Genomic DNA, 15,142 nt, shown 5'->3' with positions numbered 1-15,142 from the left:
TAATTCTGTAACAGTGAGCTTTGGAGATATTTTGATTTCTCTTACCATCCTCCTCACTGTGCGTGGTGGCAAAATAAACTTGGGTCCTCGTCCAGGCTTGTTTACCACTGTTCCAGTTGTTGTGAACTTCTTAATTATTCCTCTCACAGTAGATATGGACAGCTGCAGTTGAGTGGCAATCTTCTTGTAGCCTCTGCCTGACCTGTGAAGGTCGACGCACATCTGCCTCACTTGTATGCTGTGTTCCTTTGTCTTTCCCATGTTTAAGAGTGGATAAGAGAAATGGCCTCGGTGTCACGTCATATTTATACCCCAGGGAAACAGGAAGTGATGAATTACTAATTAAATGTTCCTACATACTCTGGTAAACTTTGTAAACTACTGTAGAAATGACAGAAATGCTTCAATTATATTTATTTCCTGGGAATTGCTAAGGGTGCCAATAATTGTGGAACAGGTGATTTAATGAAAAATAATTATTTTTTAGTCAGGGATTTTTTTTATTTTCCTACAATTCATTTTTTTAAAATTTTCAGTGTGACAGTATTCTTCTGCAATAAACACTGAATTTATTTTAAGGCTTTTAACACATCTCAACCAGTGGTGCCAATAATTATGGAGGGCACTGTAGGCTATTCAACACACTTTAAAAACACACTGAAAAGATACGGCCATAGTAGCCTACTGAAAACATTTTGTTCATAATAATGGTGATTAATAAATGGTGGGTCTTAAATTTTCATACTGACATCCTTGAATTTGACTTGGTAGATCACGGCAGACCATCAACTTCAAAAGTAGATCTTGGTTAAAAAAAGGTTGGGCACCCCTGCTATAGAGAGAACCACAAGTGCTTCAAAGACAGGGATCAAAAGCCTAGTCAAGTTGTTGTAGTTTACTTGGGTTTGGGAGCAATATAAAAAACCGTCAGAGAAGGGACAGTTGGGATGAGTTTACTAACACTCCCTAGGCTTTGTTTTACAGTTGTAATGAGTTTGGTGACAGACCTTCATTGACACAGCAGAGGAGACATCGGGCTGCATATAGAAATTAATGTGTACTGAATGTGAATATAGACATAAATGTGTAATATGTTGTTCAGCCCCTTTAATGGGAGGAATTTGGAAAAAACTGGCCCTGTGACCAGCACCCCTCATGTAGAATGTGTACGCCTACAGATATGTGTGGGGGAAAAGGCATAGCCTACCCTCTAAGACCCTTTTTGTCTATGCGTTAACAATTTCACAGTGCTCTTAAATTCTTATCTCTGCTCCTATTTTGTTTTATTATTGCTTCCCAGACCCCTGCATGAGGGACGAATGAAACTGTTGTAAACAGAAATTATTCACTGTACTAGATTTTTTGACAATGACAATGTACTACTATTATACAAGTCATGGGTAAAATCTTATGTAGCCTTATTTCTCAAAATATAAATGGCTGAAATATAGGCCCAGGCCTACAGTTTCTCCATGCGCCAATGTCATACTGTAGTCATTGTTTTGCCGTTTTGCATTTACGCTGCAAGAATACACCCCCCCCCCAAAAAAAGGCCCGTGTGAGAAGACACCCCCCCCCCGGACAAAATAAACCCCGGCTGCCCCCATAGTTTCCAAAATTTCTGTGGGAAACACTGTGTCCTGTGTGTGTGTGTGTGTGTGTGTGTGTGTGTGTGTGTGTGTGTGTGTGTGTGTGTGTGTGTGTGTGTGTGTGTGTGTGTGTGTGTGTGTGTGTGTGTGTGTGCGTGCGTGCGTGTGCGTGTGCGTGTGCGTGTGTGTGTGTGCGTGCGTGCATGTGTGTTCTGCTGTGTCAGGCACTCGCGGATGCGCAAGTATGAAGCTGAGTTGCAGGCGTGTCGTGCGGAGTCGATACCAGTGGATATAAACGACTACCACCCACTCAAGCCCATTATGGTAAGACGTGTGTGTGTGTGTGTGTGTGTGTGTGTGTGTGTGTGTGTGTGTGTGTGTGTGTGGAGTCCATACCAGTGGATATAAACGACTACCACCCACTCAAACCCATTATGGTAAGACGTGTGTGTGTGCGCGTGTGTGTGCGCGTGTGTGTGTGTCTAGGTCAGGGATGTCAAACTCAGGCCCGGGGGCGAAATCTGGCCCGCGGAGTAATGTTATTTGGCCCGCGAGGTAATTTCAAATGTGTATTACAGTTGGCCCTCATACATCATTAATGCGTAGTGTACCAAGACTTGAACATGAAATTTGGTGTGTCACAGAAGTATGAGCGTGCCCAGGCCAATGACATAGCTCACACTCCTATGCAACACAATATGTGCCAGTGTGTGTGAGATTTATCTATAAATATTAAGTGCGTGCCGGCACGATTTTTGTGCATTTATTAAAAATAAATGTTCAGTTCGGCCCGCGACTTCGTTCCATATTCCGATTTTGGCCCTCAGTTCATTTGAGTTTGACACCCCTGCTCTAGGTGATTTGAATCTTGTTTGCATTGCGGTACCTGTAGAGGAGGCACCTCTTTTTCCTCTTCCTCCTCCTCTCCTCCTCCTCCTCCTCATCTTCCTCCTCTCCTCTCCTCTCCTCTCTGCCTCATCCTCCTCTTCCTCCTCCTCTCCTCCTCTTCCTCCTCTTTCCTCTCCTCTTCCTCCTCTTCCTCCTCTCCTCCTGTGTGTGTGTGTAAGCGATTCGATTCCGTACCCCACAATACGATACAATACGATTCGATCGTTGGCCGTAGGATTGATCGATTAATTACTATCTATACCCATAGTTGTCAGTGCCATGATTTTTTTCTGAGAAAATGGAGGCAGTATAGCATCAGAGATTTTTTTAGGACGGGGAGATATGACAGAATCGTTAGGTGTCCATAGAAATTGACGGTGAAGATTCGTAGCGCAAATATGGCGTCTACCCGCACGTCTCCCGCCTTTCTGGTAACAAGAGCCAATGTGCCTGCTGAGCTGCGGTGCCAGTGATCCAATCATCTGGCTGCATCGGCGCACACGAAATATGCGCATGCTCAGTTGTGAAAAGCCGCTGCTCTCGTGCCGTTACAGAAGTACTGCACCTGCGCTCTGTCAAAACAAAACTATGTTGTTGTTGAGTAACTGTCGGCGATTGGGTGAGAGCTGTCCAATCATTTCAAACCAGAACTGAGTGCAAAGAAACTTCCCGCTTCCTGCAATCGCATCAGATTAAAAAACCTCCAGACCATGAATACGAAATGAAATGGTAGTATTATGCAGTGTTTCCCACAGAAATTTTGGAAACTATGGGGGCAGCCGGGGTTTTTTTTGTTGTGGGGGGGGGGGGGGTATTTCACGCGGGCCTTTTTTTTGGGAGGGGGGGGGGCGCGTGGAAATTCACAGGGCGTAAATGCAAAAAGGCGAAACAATGAGTAAAGAATGACATTGGCGCATGGAGAAACTATAGGCCTACATTTCAGCCATTTATATTTTGAGAAATTACATACGATTTTACCCATGACATGTATACTGCCGTACAATTTCAGAACGCAGTATCTTGAAAATTGTCGAAAATGAGTTAAGACTTAAAATGGGCTTTATAATACCTCCTTTATCTTGTGGTATAAAATTTTGGTCCAACTCCGTCCCGTTTTAAAGAAAAAACATGTTAAGTCTGCAGTAAAAAACAAAAACCCCACGTCTTACAAAATCAGAACGCAGTATACGATTATACTGCGTTCTGTGGTTTTAAGACCACACGTCTTACAAGCTAAAACGCAGTAAGTGATTATACTGCGCTCTGAGTTTGAAAGACTCCCCACTTTGGAGTTACTGCAGTTTGCAGTAAACATCAAAACACAATTGTTGTTGTTTTCCCGCGGTATACTGCGCTCGCTCTGCCTTATAGAGGCCGAGGTACACAACTGGATAGCATTGAGAAACCAACAAAGAGAGCAAAAAATATTGCACTGACACATGCTACATAGCCAACATGTCACTATCTCTACGACCATTGCTTCTCACCTGCTCCTGACTGACGCTTTCCTCTTGAGACGATATGAAATCCAAGTGTAGACCTAATCTCACGTTTCGATAGCCTACGTTTTTATTCGGTGCGCAGTCATTTTCTTGAGAAGTGATTAAATATTTACGATATGCTGCTACTAAGTAGCAGACCGTTTCATCGGAGGAAACTCGCCATTCCTCTTCGGACAGAAAAAGTTTGAATTCTGTGTTTCTTATTTCCGGTGGCATATTCTAGCTTGGTCAACAAATGAAAGCCAGGTGTGACTGTCCACATCCCCGTCATGACAGGTGATTTGGGGCAGAAAAGTCAGAATGTCAATCAGTGTAGGCATACATAGCCTATGTCTACGACTTTCGATGAATGCATGCTCTCGACTGCATAGCAATTTGCTACAGTGACAACATGAAGGAAACCCTACAAGAGGAGTGTAGGCTTTTTGCTTTTATCTATGCAATTGCGCTCTCTGCTGGTCAAAGAACGCCCTGTTAAGCTTAATTAAATGGCATGAGAAGCGGTCAATGGGAGCAGATCCAGATGCGTTCCTGTCTGATGTCACAGACAGACAGATAGCCAGACATACAGACCTATGGTACTCTAGTACTGCGGGAGTTATTTTCTATGTTATTTTCTGAGTTTGTTTCAGTTTGTCATTCATTATGTATTCATTATTTTTTTTTATTTTTGCAGTTAGTGATGAGGGAGCCACTGGGAGTGAGGAGGAAAGGGTGAGACAGAGGACCCTGGCAAGACTGTTTTCCTCAATGCATGCAGAGGCTGAGTGCAGTTCTGCGGATGAAGTGCAGGAACAGGATGAGGGTGAAGAGCAGGAACAGGATGAGAGTGAAGAGCAGGAACAGGATGAAAATGATAGTGAGGGAAGTGGAGGTGATGACTGTGAGGATATTGAGCTGTATGAGGAGATGTATGAACCAGGCAGTGAAGAGGAGGATGTGGAAGAGAATGATGGAGGAAATGTCAGCCATTGTCAGGAGGAGGCATGTAGAATGGTGGAAGGGTTAAGAGAACCATGCAGCTCCAAATGCTGGAAAAAATGCACATATAAAATATCAGCAGAACAGCGTAACAACATCTTTCAAGCATACTCCAAGTTAACCTATAAAGACAAGAAGAGCTACATGTTCAATATGTTAACAAAGCAGCCAACCAAACTTACACGTAGGCAAGGGAGCAGACGAAATGCAACGATGAAGTACCATCTTGAGGATGAAATGGGAAACCGACAACAAGTGTGTAAAACAATGTTTTTGACAACGCTGGGATACCACCCCAAAAACGACCGTTTGATTGTGACCCTGTGCCGAGGTGAATCCGTAGGCCTACAACCACCAGTGGAAAGAAGAGGAAGGCACAATGGAAAGAAAATGGATCTCACTAAAATTTATGAGCATATTGAGTCCTTCCACCCCACCATCAGCCATTACAGGCGCAGCCATGCCCCAAACAGGTATCCCCAGTGATATTACAATAACAATGATGTACAATGACTTCAAAAAAAACAACAGGTGCTGCTCATATGAGACCTACCGGAAGGCCATCAACAATCTAAATATTGCATTCACTAAACTCGGAGAAGAGGAGTGCGAGACATGTCTGAAACACGCCATTCACATGAAGCAGCATGAGGAAGGTAGTGGCTGCGAAACATGCCACCAGTGGGAGGCTCATCACAACCGTGCAATCACAGCAAGGCAGCATTATCGTGTGGATGCAGAAAAAGAGGAGGAGGTCCACTCTGTGGTCCGAAGTGTGGACCTGCAAAAGGTAATAATGCTGCCCAGAATGCCTGGAGTCAAGACTGCAGTCTTCACTCGAAGAATTGCAGCCTATCATGAAACATTTGCCACAGTGGGGAAGATGTGCCAAAAGCAGACTAAGACTCTGTCCGTCATCTGGCATGAGGCCATTGCTGGGAGATCAGCTGTGGAGGTAACGTCTGCCTATGTGGCATGCCTCAGCGTCGAGGGAGTAAGACACGTCACCTATTGGGTGGACAACTGCACCTCCCAGAACAAGAATTGGGTTTTACTGACGACACTCGTCAAGCTGATCAACTCCGATACCAATGACATCACCAACATCACCCTCAAGTACTTCGAACCCGGACACACTTTCATGAGTGCTGATAGTTTTCATGCAAGCGTGGAGAGGACCATGAAGAAAAGGCCTGGAGGAAACGTGCTCGATTTTCAGGAATTCAGAGACGTAATTGCCTCTGCCAACTCCAGAAAGTAGAACATTGTGGAGCTGCAAAGCAACAACATCCTCGCCTGGACAAATGACCATTCATCGGCCAAGATGAAAAATGAGGCACATCTGGCCGACATGGCCGTCATCCAGGTGAGAAGGGGCTCCAGACACCTGTACTACAAACGCGATCACGACCAAGAGGACTTCATGGACTGTGACTTCCTGAAAGCAAAGGTAGTAGATAATGATATATATAATAAATAATAAGTAAATAAATACACGTTTGTATGTGCTATAATGGATACAAATTTGATTTATAGGCAAAGCTTGGGTTCCCCCCTCAACTGCGCCCTGGTGACAAGGGAGTGGAGGGAGTGAAAAAAAGAGAGATCATTTCGAAGCTGGTGCCATTAATGCCTGAAAGCCGCCGCCAGTTTTGGGAAGCTCTGGCAGAAGAGCAGTGAAGCGCGTGCACACACACACACACACACACACACACACACACACACACACACACACACACACACACACACACACACACAGACACACAGACACAGAGTTTGTGACAGCTTAATGTTATAATATTTGCCTTATTAATTGTCTTATTGATATTTGTTTGTATTGTTACATTGTATTATTATATTGATTATTGTTATAAATAGGCCTAACAACACACACACACACACACACACACACACACACACACACACACACACACACACACACACACACACACACACACACACACACACACACACACACACACAGTTTGGGAAATTGTTTATTGAGTTATCAATGTTTGTATTGTTGCTGTATTGTAGACTATTATTATGATATTTATTACTGTTATTGTATAACATTATTGTTATAAATTATTGCTATTTATTGCTAGTATTTATTGCTATTGTTGGACTTATTTATTTATTATAATTAAATGTTATTGCATTAAAAACGTGAGAGATTGATGGTTTCATGATTCAATAGATGTCTACCATGTCTGAGGTTGCTTACACATTTAAAGGGCTAATTACAACTACTAACTGAACTATATCCCAACCTTAAGTCAACTCTGAAAGCTCTTATCCTAAACACAGACATAAATAACTGTGAAAAGATAAAATAAATACAAAACCAAATCTGGATCTACATACTGATAGTGGCCTTGTAGATATACTGCACTTCTCCATTGAAACCGTGGTTTTGGTGTAGGCAGTATTACCACAACAGAACGCAGTATAATGATTTTTCAGCTAAAAAGTCATGAGAATGTTTTTTTTTTCGTTTTTTTCTTGTGTGCATACATTTCCACCATAAAAAAGTATTATATGGAAATGTCATCACCACTTTACCTCCAACACAGTTGCGCGGCCAGAAAGGAAACTTTAAAGCCTTTTTTCTCAGTTTGCCATTTTGAATTATACTGCGTTCTGAAACAGTGTTCTTGCAGCTGGGGGAGCTTCACAAACTGACTGTCTTCAACCAAGTTGATCACTGCTGTGAGCGCACTTCTTCCATTTCAGCAGCTCTTGCCTCGAGTTCCTCAACGGGCCTCTCTGTGCAAGAATGCTTGGAAAATGTGAAACGTGAAGGGTTTTTCTACTTGATAAGTGGTTCTCAACCTGTGGGTCAAGACCCACTGTTTTGGGGGGGGGTGGGGTCATGATGTAAGGACTCTCAAAGTGAAAGACCATCACTGCATCCAAAGTAATCATCAAACAATGCTAAAATATCGGCCAAATTTTCAAATAATAGCCTATTAAAAAAGACACATTGTTAAAATAGCCCATCTACAAGCCCACTACGCCTCCCAATGTGAGAAATTCTGGGCTTGTAGATCAGCTATTCTCTCAATATCTTTACATGAGAAATGGAGTCACACAAATTGGGAGGTTCCCAGTCCAAATATGATAATTTTGGGCGGTGGCGGCCTAAAAAGGTCGAAAATAACGGTTCTAGATGGCGGCCATCTTGAATTTCGCTGTCAAAACGAAGTTGTATTACCAAAATGATGTCAGATTTGGAATCCTCATGGTTGACTCATATGAAAAAGTGCCTTCATACATGATTCTAGGTCATTCAGATCAAAAGTTATTTTTTAGAGATGCCGTCGGACGCCATTTTGAATTTGGCTCTCTAGCAAAAAAGCCCGGGATTTTTGCGAGGGACATGGGGGCTAAATCTTTTCTAAAGGGTCCATAGAGGTCAAATCAATCATCAAAACATTGTTGCCAGAGGTTGGTCACGGAACCTCCATTTATGACTACACTATATAGTAGTACATTGTCATTTATATACAAAAATGCATTACAGTGAATCATTTCTGTATGCAACACACTTTTCATTTGTCCCTCATGCAGGGGTCTAAGCAATGAAAAAGCCTTAGGAGTGTCAGTAAACTCATCCCAACTGTCCCTTCTCTGAAGGTTTTTTTATTGCTCCCAAACCCAAGTTAACTGCAACAACTTGACTAGGCTTTTGATTCCTCTGTCTTTCATGCACTCATGGTTTTTTGTCTATAGGATGTATTTACTCCAGGAGGTAAATGCGAAGGAAATCGTTTTTCAAATCGTTTTTAAAAAACGGAAAAAAAGTTGAAAAGTAAAAAAAATAAAAATGTTTTTTAAACATTTTAATAAACTATGGCGGCCAAATTTAAACTATGGCGGTGCGCCATAGTTTCCTCAATGTATGGGAAACACTGATTATGGGATCGTCAGGATCAGGCTAAATGAAATGGTAGTATTATGGGATGGTCAGGACCAGGCTAAATGAAATGGTAGTATTATGGGATGGTCAGGACCAGGCTAAATGAAATGGTAGTATTATGGGATGGTCAGGACCAGGCTACAGCAGCGCCCCACACCCGCACTAAAGACATATAAGATATTCAGGTAACACTTTAGAATAATGGATGCAAAAAAGCATTATAAAGACTTAATAAATAATTAACTATTGATGAACAAAACATTAACAAACGTTTGTAAATAACTAGGAAATGTAAACAAATGCTTGTAAATGACTAGGAAATGCTATGTTAATATTTTATATCTATCAAACATTTACAAGTTGCTTGTAAATGAATAAAATACTCTGTTATAAGGTGTGTAAAATCTTGAATATATCATTTGGAATAGTCCAAATAAAAACCAAAGGGAGACATATTTTGGTCCCCATGTCAAATTATAATATTCACGAGCAGAATTTTGATCACAACCTCAACTCAGACAACATTCCGTAGATCCCCTGCTGTCTCCAGTGAAAGGTGGGCATGGCACCCCAACTTTGGAGGGCTTCATCTCCGCAACCGTTGGACGTAGGGTGCTAATACTTGGTCTTCTTTCAATTGACATCAAAAGGTACCTGTATGTGAAATATCGGGTAAATCGGAGAGGGCCATGTGAGGGAGGCGTGTGAATTGACATGGAAGGACCCAATGCTGTGTGCATTGATGTTGGTTGTCTGACTGTGTGCATGAGAGGCTGGTTGTCTGGCTGTGTGCATGAGATGCTGGTTGTCTGGCTGTGTGCATGAGATGCTGGTTGTCTGGCTGTGTGCATGAGATGCTGGTTGTCTGACTGTGTGCATGAGATGCTGGTTGTCTGACTGCTATCAGGGCTCTAAATCAGTGTTTCCCAACCAGGGGTACGTGTACCACTAGGGGTACGTGAGCACACCTCAGGGGGTACTTGGAAAAATTTAATAATAGCAAATATATAGAGTGTAGTCACATTGGAATAGAGGAACGGATATGGAGCATTAGTGAGAGGGGTACTCATCATATGACAAAATGGCTTTTGGGGGTACGCAGGACAAAAAAGGTTGGGAAACACTGCTCTAAATGAACACCAGCCACCTGATGACCAGATGCTGCTGCTGGTGAGACTCCCATTTGGCTGGAAGAAAAGAAGACAAACGAAGACTACCAGCTACAAGTAAACAAGCGAGACAGTTCTCTCCCTCACGACTCTCTCTCTCTCTCTCTCTCTGAGACTCCCATTTGGCTGGAAGAGAAGACAAACGAAGACTACCAGCCACAAGTAAACAAGCGAGACAGTTCTCTCCCTCACGACTCTCTCTGAGACTCCCATTTGGCTGGAAGAGAAGACAAACGAAGACTACCAGCTACAAGTAAACAAGCGAGACAGTTCTCTCTCTCTCTCTCTCTCTCTCTCCCAGCTACAAGTAAATAAGTGAGACAGTTCTCTCTCACTCATCTCTCTCTCTCTCTCTCTCTCTCTCTCTCTCTCTCTCTTTACCAGCTACAAGTAAACAAGCGAGACAGTTCTCTCCCTCACGACTCTTTCTCTCTCTCTCTCTCTCTCTCTCTCTCTCTCTCTCTCTCTCTCTCTCTCTCTCTCTCTCCCCCCAACAAGCAAACACTCTCCCATGGGTGTATAGTAGGCTATGGTGGGGACAATACATCACTTCTGAGATGAACCTAGCATGTCCCCACCAACACCAACACCACTATATTATAAATATAATGCACCAATAGCTAACAAGGGCAATTTATTTACCACATAATATCCCCACCACACTTTCCAAGTCAAGCCAACACAACAGCTTTGTAGCCTGGCCGGCCCCACTGACCACCCTTTCATCTCGAGTTCATGAACACGAAATGCAGTTGTATTATTAGGCTATTATGGGGTGGTCAGTCAGTGGGTCCTACCAGACTATACTCCACTTACTCACCCATTCGACCCACTTGGAGGACGTCTTGTTATTATTACTCCTGGCTAGTTGAGCTGCGTCTTGAACTCATTACTTCAGCCGTTCAAATAATCTGCGGTCATGTGGACAACGCGGTAAACTGTCAGACCGGCCACTTGCTAGCTAATCTAGCTGCACAAGACATTTCACATCTCACTTGACTCCCACATCACATTCCCTCCCGTGTGGAACTCGACTCGGAGCTCACTCAGTCGCTCGCTGCAAAGCATTCACTTCCTGTTTCTCCAGACGCTGCTGCATTGTGGGAGATGGAGTTTTTTACGATCAAAACAAAACCACTCAAATTATGTTTTTCTCTGGTGTAAGTGTCCGTTACTATACAGTTACTTTTCATAATTTTCACTTAATGTATTTAATGCTAAAACTTACCCAGATATATTTATGTAATGTACATTATAAACTGAAATAAAAAAGAAACTCTAAACACTCAAGCCGCTGACAGGAACTTGGAAGCAAGCAAGCAGTCACATGACATGAAAAAAAAAACATGGCTGGTGTGCAGTGGTAAGATTTTGCATTTGGTCTCCAACTTCTTCTGTTTTGTGCTGTTTTTGTGTCTGCCAACGACCTAGTTCAAATGTGTGTAATATCTAGCTGTCAGGAGGATAACATTAACTTGAAAAACGGTCTAACTTGTTATGTGTTTGTGACGTTTATCGCCGTAAGATGTCGTTTGCAGTGCAGAGGAATGTTGCTGTCAGATAGATTTTACTCCTAATGGAGTATATGTTACATTGTTTCTGACGTTACCAGAGAGAATACTCCTAGAACCTCTATTGTTAGTATCTTTGTTTCATTTGCAGCATGCCTACGACGTGTTACATTGCAGCATTTCCCACTAGCTTATTTGTTACATTGTAGCAACGTTCTTAATACACAGCACAAGCTTTGACAGCGAGTGTGGCGCGTGATGCTTCAGCTGATTGTGACTTGCATGTGCAAATATATACAAACGTGAACAAAACTGCTGGCCAGAATGTGTGTGTGAATAATATTTGGTTCAGGTGTGTGTTTGTGTGTTTGTGTGTGTGTGTTTGTGTGTGTGTGTGTGTGTGTGTGTTTGAATAATATGTTCTTTCTATTCTGTGCTGTGTGTGTGTGTGTGTGTGTGTGTGTGTGTGTTTGTGTGTTTGTGTGTGTGTGTTTGTGTGTGTGTGTGTGTTATTATTGGAACCTATTTCCCAGTTGGGGTATGATTGCAGACTAGTAGTACTGATCTTTGGAAGCTTAGGCCATGTACACAAGAATGTAGTTAGAGGACTGCAGTTAGGAGGAATGCAAAAAAGAGGAGCAAAGAATTTGGCAAAGTTTTGCTCTGTTTCAGCTATTATTGGTAGTATACTATGCAGATATGGAGACATAGATGTTTTGTTTATCCATGAATTTTGAATACTACAACAATAAGAGGACTGTTACTATATGTAAAAGTGTGTAGCCCGCCCCTAAGATCTGTCAACATGTCAAATACCTTTTCCAAAATATTTGGATCTTGTACCCCGTTGCTTTTCTCTTGGATCCAAATAAAAGTAATAATCAAGTGTGTGTGTCTGTGTGTGCGTGTGCGTGTGCGTGCGTGTGCGTGCGTGCGTGCGTGCGCGTGTGTGTGTGTGTGTGTTCTGCAGGCACTCGCGGATTCGCAAGTATGAAGCGGAGTTGCAGGCGTGTCGCGTGGAGTCCATACCAGTGGATATAAACGACTACCACCCACTCAAACCCATTATGGTAAGACGTGTGTGTGTGTGTGTGTGTGTGTGTGTGTGTGTGTGTGTGTGTGTGTGTGTGTGTGTGTGTGTGTGTGTGTGTGTGTGTGTGTGTGTGTGTGTGTGTGTGTGTGTGTGTGTGCGCGCGTGTGTGTGCGCGTGTGTGTGTGTCTAGGTCAGGGATGTCAAACTCAGGCCCGGGGGCGAATCTGGCCCGCGGAGTAATGTTATTTGGCCCGCGAGGTAATTTCAAATGTGTATTACAGTTGGCCCTCATACATCATTAATGCGTAGTGTACCAAGACTTGAACATGAAATTTGGTGTGTCACAGAAGTATGAGCGTGCCCAGGCCAATGACATAGCTCACACTCCTATGCAACACAATATGTGCCAGTGTGTGTGAGATTTATCTATAAATATTAAGTGCGTGCCGGCACGATTTTTGTGCATTTATTAAAAATAAATGTTCAGTTCGGCCCGCGACTTCGTTCCATATTCCGATTTTGGCCCTCAGTTAATTTGAGTTTGACACCCCTGGTCTAGGTGATTTGAATCTTGTTTGCATTGCGGTACTTGTAGAGGAGGCACCTCTTTTTCCTCTTCCTCCTCCTCTCCTCCTCCTCCTCATCTTCCTCCTCTCCTCTCCTCTCCTCTCTGCCTCATCCTCCTCTTCCTCCTCCTCTCCTCCTCTTCCTCCTCTCCTTTCCTCTCCTCCTCCTCTTCCTCCTCTCCTCTCCTCCTCTTCCTCCTCTCCTCTCCTCTTCCTCCTCTCCTCTTCCTCCTCTCCTCTCTCCTCTCTCCTCTCCTCTTCCTTCTCTTCTCCCCTCTCTCTTCTCCTCTCCTCTCTTCTCCTCTCCTCTCCTCCTCTCTCCTCTCTTCTCCTCTCCTCTCCTCCTCTCTCCTCTCTCCTCTCTCCTCTCCTCTCCTCTTCCTCCTCTCTTCTTCCTCCTCCTCCTCTTCCTCTTCCACCTCCTCCTCCTTCTCCTCTCTTCTCCCTCTTCCTCTTGCTCCTCCTCCTCTCCTCTCTCCTCTTTCTCCTCTCCTCCTCCTCCTCTCCTCTTCCTCCTTCACCTCCTCCTCTCCTCTTCCTCCTCCTCTCCTCTTCTCTCCTCTGTCCTCTTCCTCCTCTCCTCTTCCTCCTCTCCTCTTCCTCCTCCTCCTCTTCCTCCTCTCCTCTCTCCTCTCTCCTCTCCTCTTCCTTCTCTTCTCCCCTCTCTCTTCTCCTCTATTCTCCTCTCCTCTCTTCTCCTCTCCTCTCCTCCTCTCTCCTCTCCTCCTCTCTCCTCTCTCCTCTCCCCTCCTCTCCTCTCCTCTCCTCTCCTCTCTTCTCCTCCTCTGACCTCTCTCCTCTGCTCTCTCCTCCTCCTCAAAAATATTTCTCCTGTGTGTGTGTGTGTTTGTTTCTGTGCGTGCGTGCGTGCGTGCGTGCGTGTGTGTGTGTGTTCTCCCCAGGTGACTGAGTCTCGTTCTCGTCGCGGTGCTGGGGCGGGGGCTGGGGGAGGAGGAGGTGCGGGAGGAGGTGTTGGTGCTCGTCGTGGCTCCTCCTCCTCCACAGCCTCCTCCTCCTCCTCCTCCTCGCTGGCCGCCTCCTCCTCCTCGTGTGACCCGCTCACCTCTCTGCTGGACGGAACCGACCCGCTCTCCATGTTCGCTGCCGCCAGCACCGACCCACACACACCCCTCACACACAGCGCCTCCGCCGGGGTAGGATACACACACACACACACACACACACACACACACACACACACACACACACACACACACACACACACAGCGCTGCCGCCAGCACCGACCCACACACACCCCTCACACACAGCGCCTCCGCCGGGGTAGGATACACACACACACACACACACACACACACCCCTCACACGCAGCGCCTCCGCCGGGGTAGGGTACTGTATACACACACACACACACACACACACACACACACCCCTCACACACAGCACGTCAGCCGGGGTAGGGCACTGACACACACACACACACACACACACACACACACACACAGCGCCTCCGCCGGGGTAGGAAGGATACACACACACACACACACACACACACACACACACACACACACACACACACACACACACACACACACACACACACACACACACACACACACACACACACACAATGTCTGCTTACCACCAAGAAGGATGAACCACATCCAACAGGATTAACTGTGGATGCAAGAGGACGCTGTTTGAATACTCTGAAAGGAATGTGCGGGTGCTCACCTGGAATGTATCCAACAAAATATAAAACCACAGCTGAAATGAATGACTCTGGCCCTACCGTGGCTGATATGGTAGGGCACACGTTTACTACTCGGCCGACCCGGGTTCGATTCCCGACCCGGGTCCTTTGCCGGTCCTTCCCCATCTCTCACTCCCAGCTCACTTCCTGTCTCACCTTCACTATCTTGTCTCACAAAAACCAATAAAGACTGAAATGCCCCAAAAAAATACTTTAAAAAACAGTGTCAATATGCACGGCTGGTCACCCAAACATCCCTTTCAGACAGC

At 44.6% G+C, this 15,142-nt stretch overlaps 2 protein-coding genes across 2 annotated transcripts in view; one reads left to right on the top strand and one right to left on the bottom strand.

Annotated features, from left to right (window-relative positions):
* zdhhc16b (zinc finger DHHC-type palmitoyltransferase 16b) overlaps window positions 1-11,091 on the bottom strand; it is a 43,326-nt gene extending 32,235 nt beyond the window's left edge. Inside the window, exon 1 of the mRNA XM_063193043.1 lies at window positions 10,872-11,091. Within this exon, the coding sequence (XP_063049113.1) occupies window positions 10,872-10,875 (4 nt within the window). The 5' untranslated portion in view covers window positions 10,876-11,091. The remainder of the gene's footprint in view (window positions 1-10,871) is intronic.
* A 1,430-nt stretch (window positions 11,092-12,521) lies between these two features.
* vps35l (VPS35 endosomal protein sorting factor like) overlaps window positions 12,522-15,142 on the top strand; it is a gene marked incomplete at its 5' end in the record, with an annotated part of 69,514 nt that continues 66,893 nt past the window's right edge. The window contains 2 exons of the mRNA XM_063193042.1: window positions 12,522-12,632; window positions 14,064-14,315. Coding sequence (XP_063049112.1) covers window positions 12,522-12,632; window positions 14,064-14,315 — 363 coding nt within the window. The remainder of the gene's footprint in view (window positions 12,633-14,063; window positions 14,316-15,142) is intronic.

Source organism: Engraulis encrasicolus, chromosome 2, assembly GCF_034702125.1.
Source record: "Engraulis encrasicolus isolate BLACKSEA-1 chromosome 2, IST_EnEncr_1.0, whole genome shotgun sequence".
Lineage (NCBI taxonomy): Eukaryota > Metazoa > Chordata > Actinopteri > Clupeiformes > Engraulidae > Engraulis > Engraulis encrasicolus.
The sequence above is the reverse complement of the archived record's forward strand: the minus strand, read 5'-3'. Positions and strand labels throughout refer to the sequence as shown.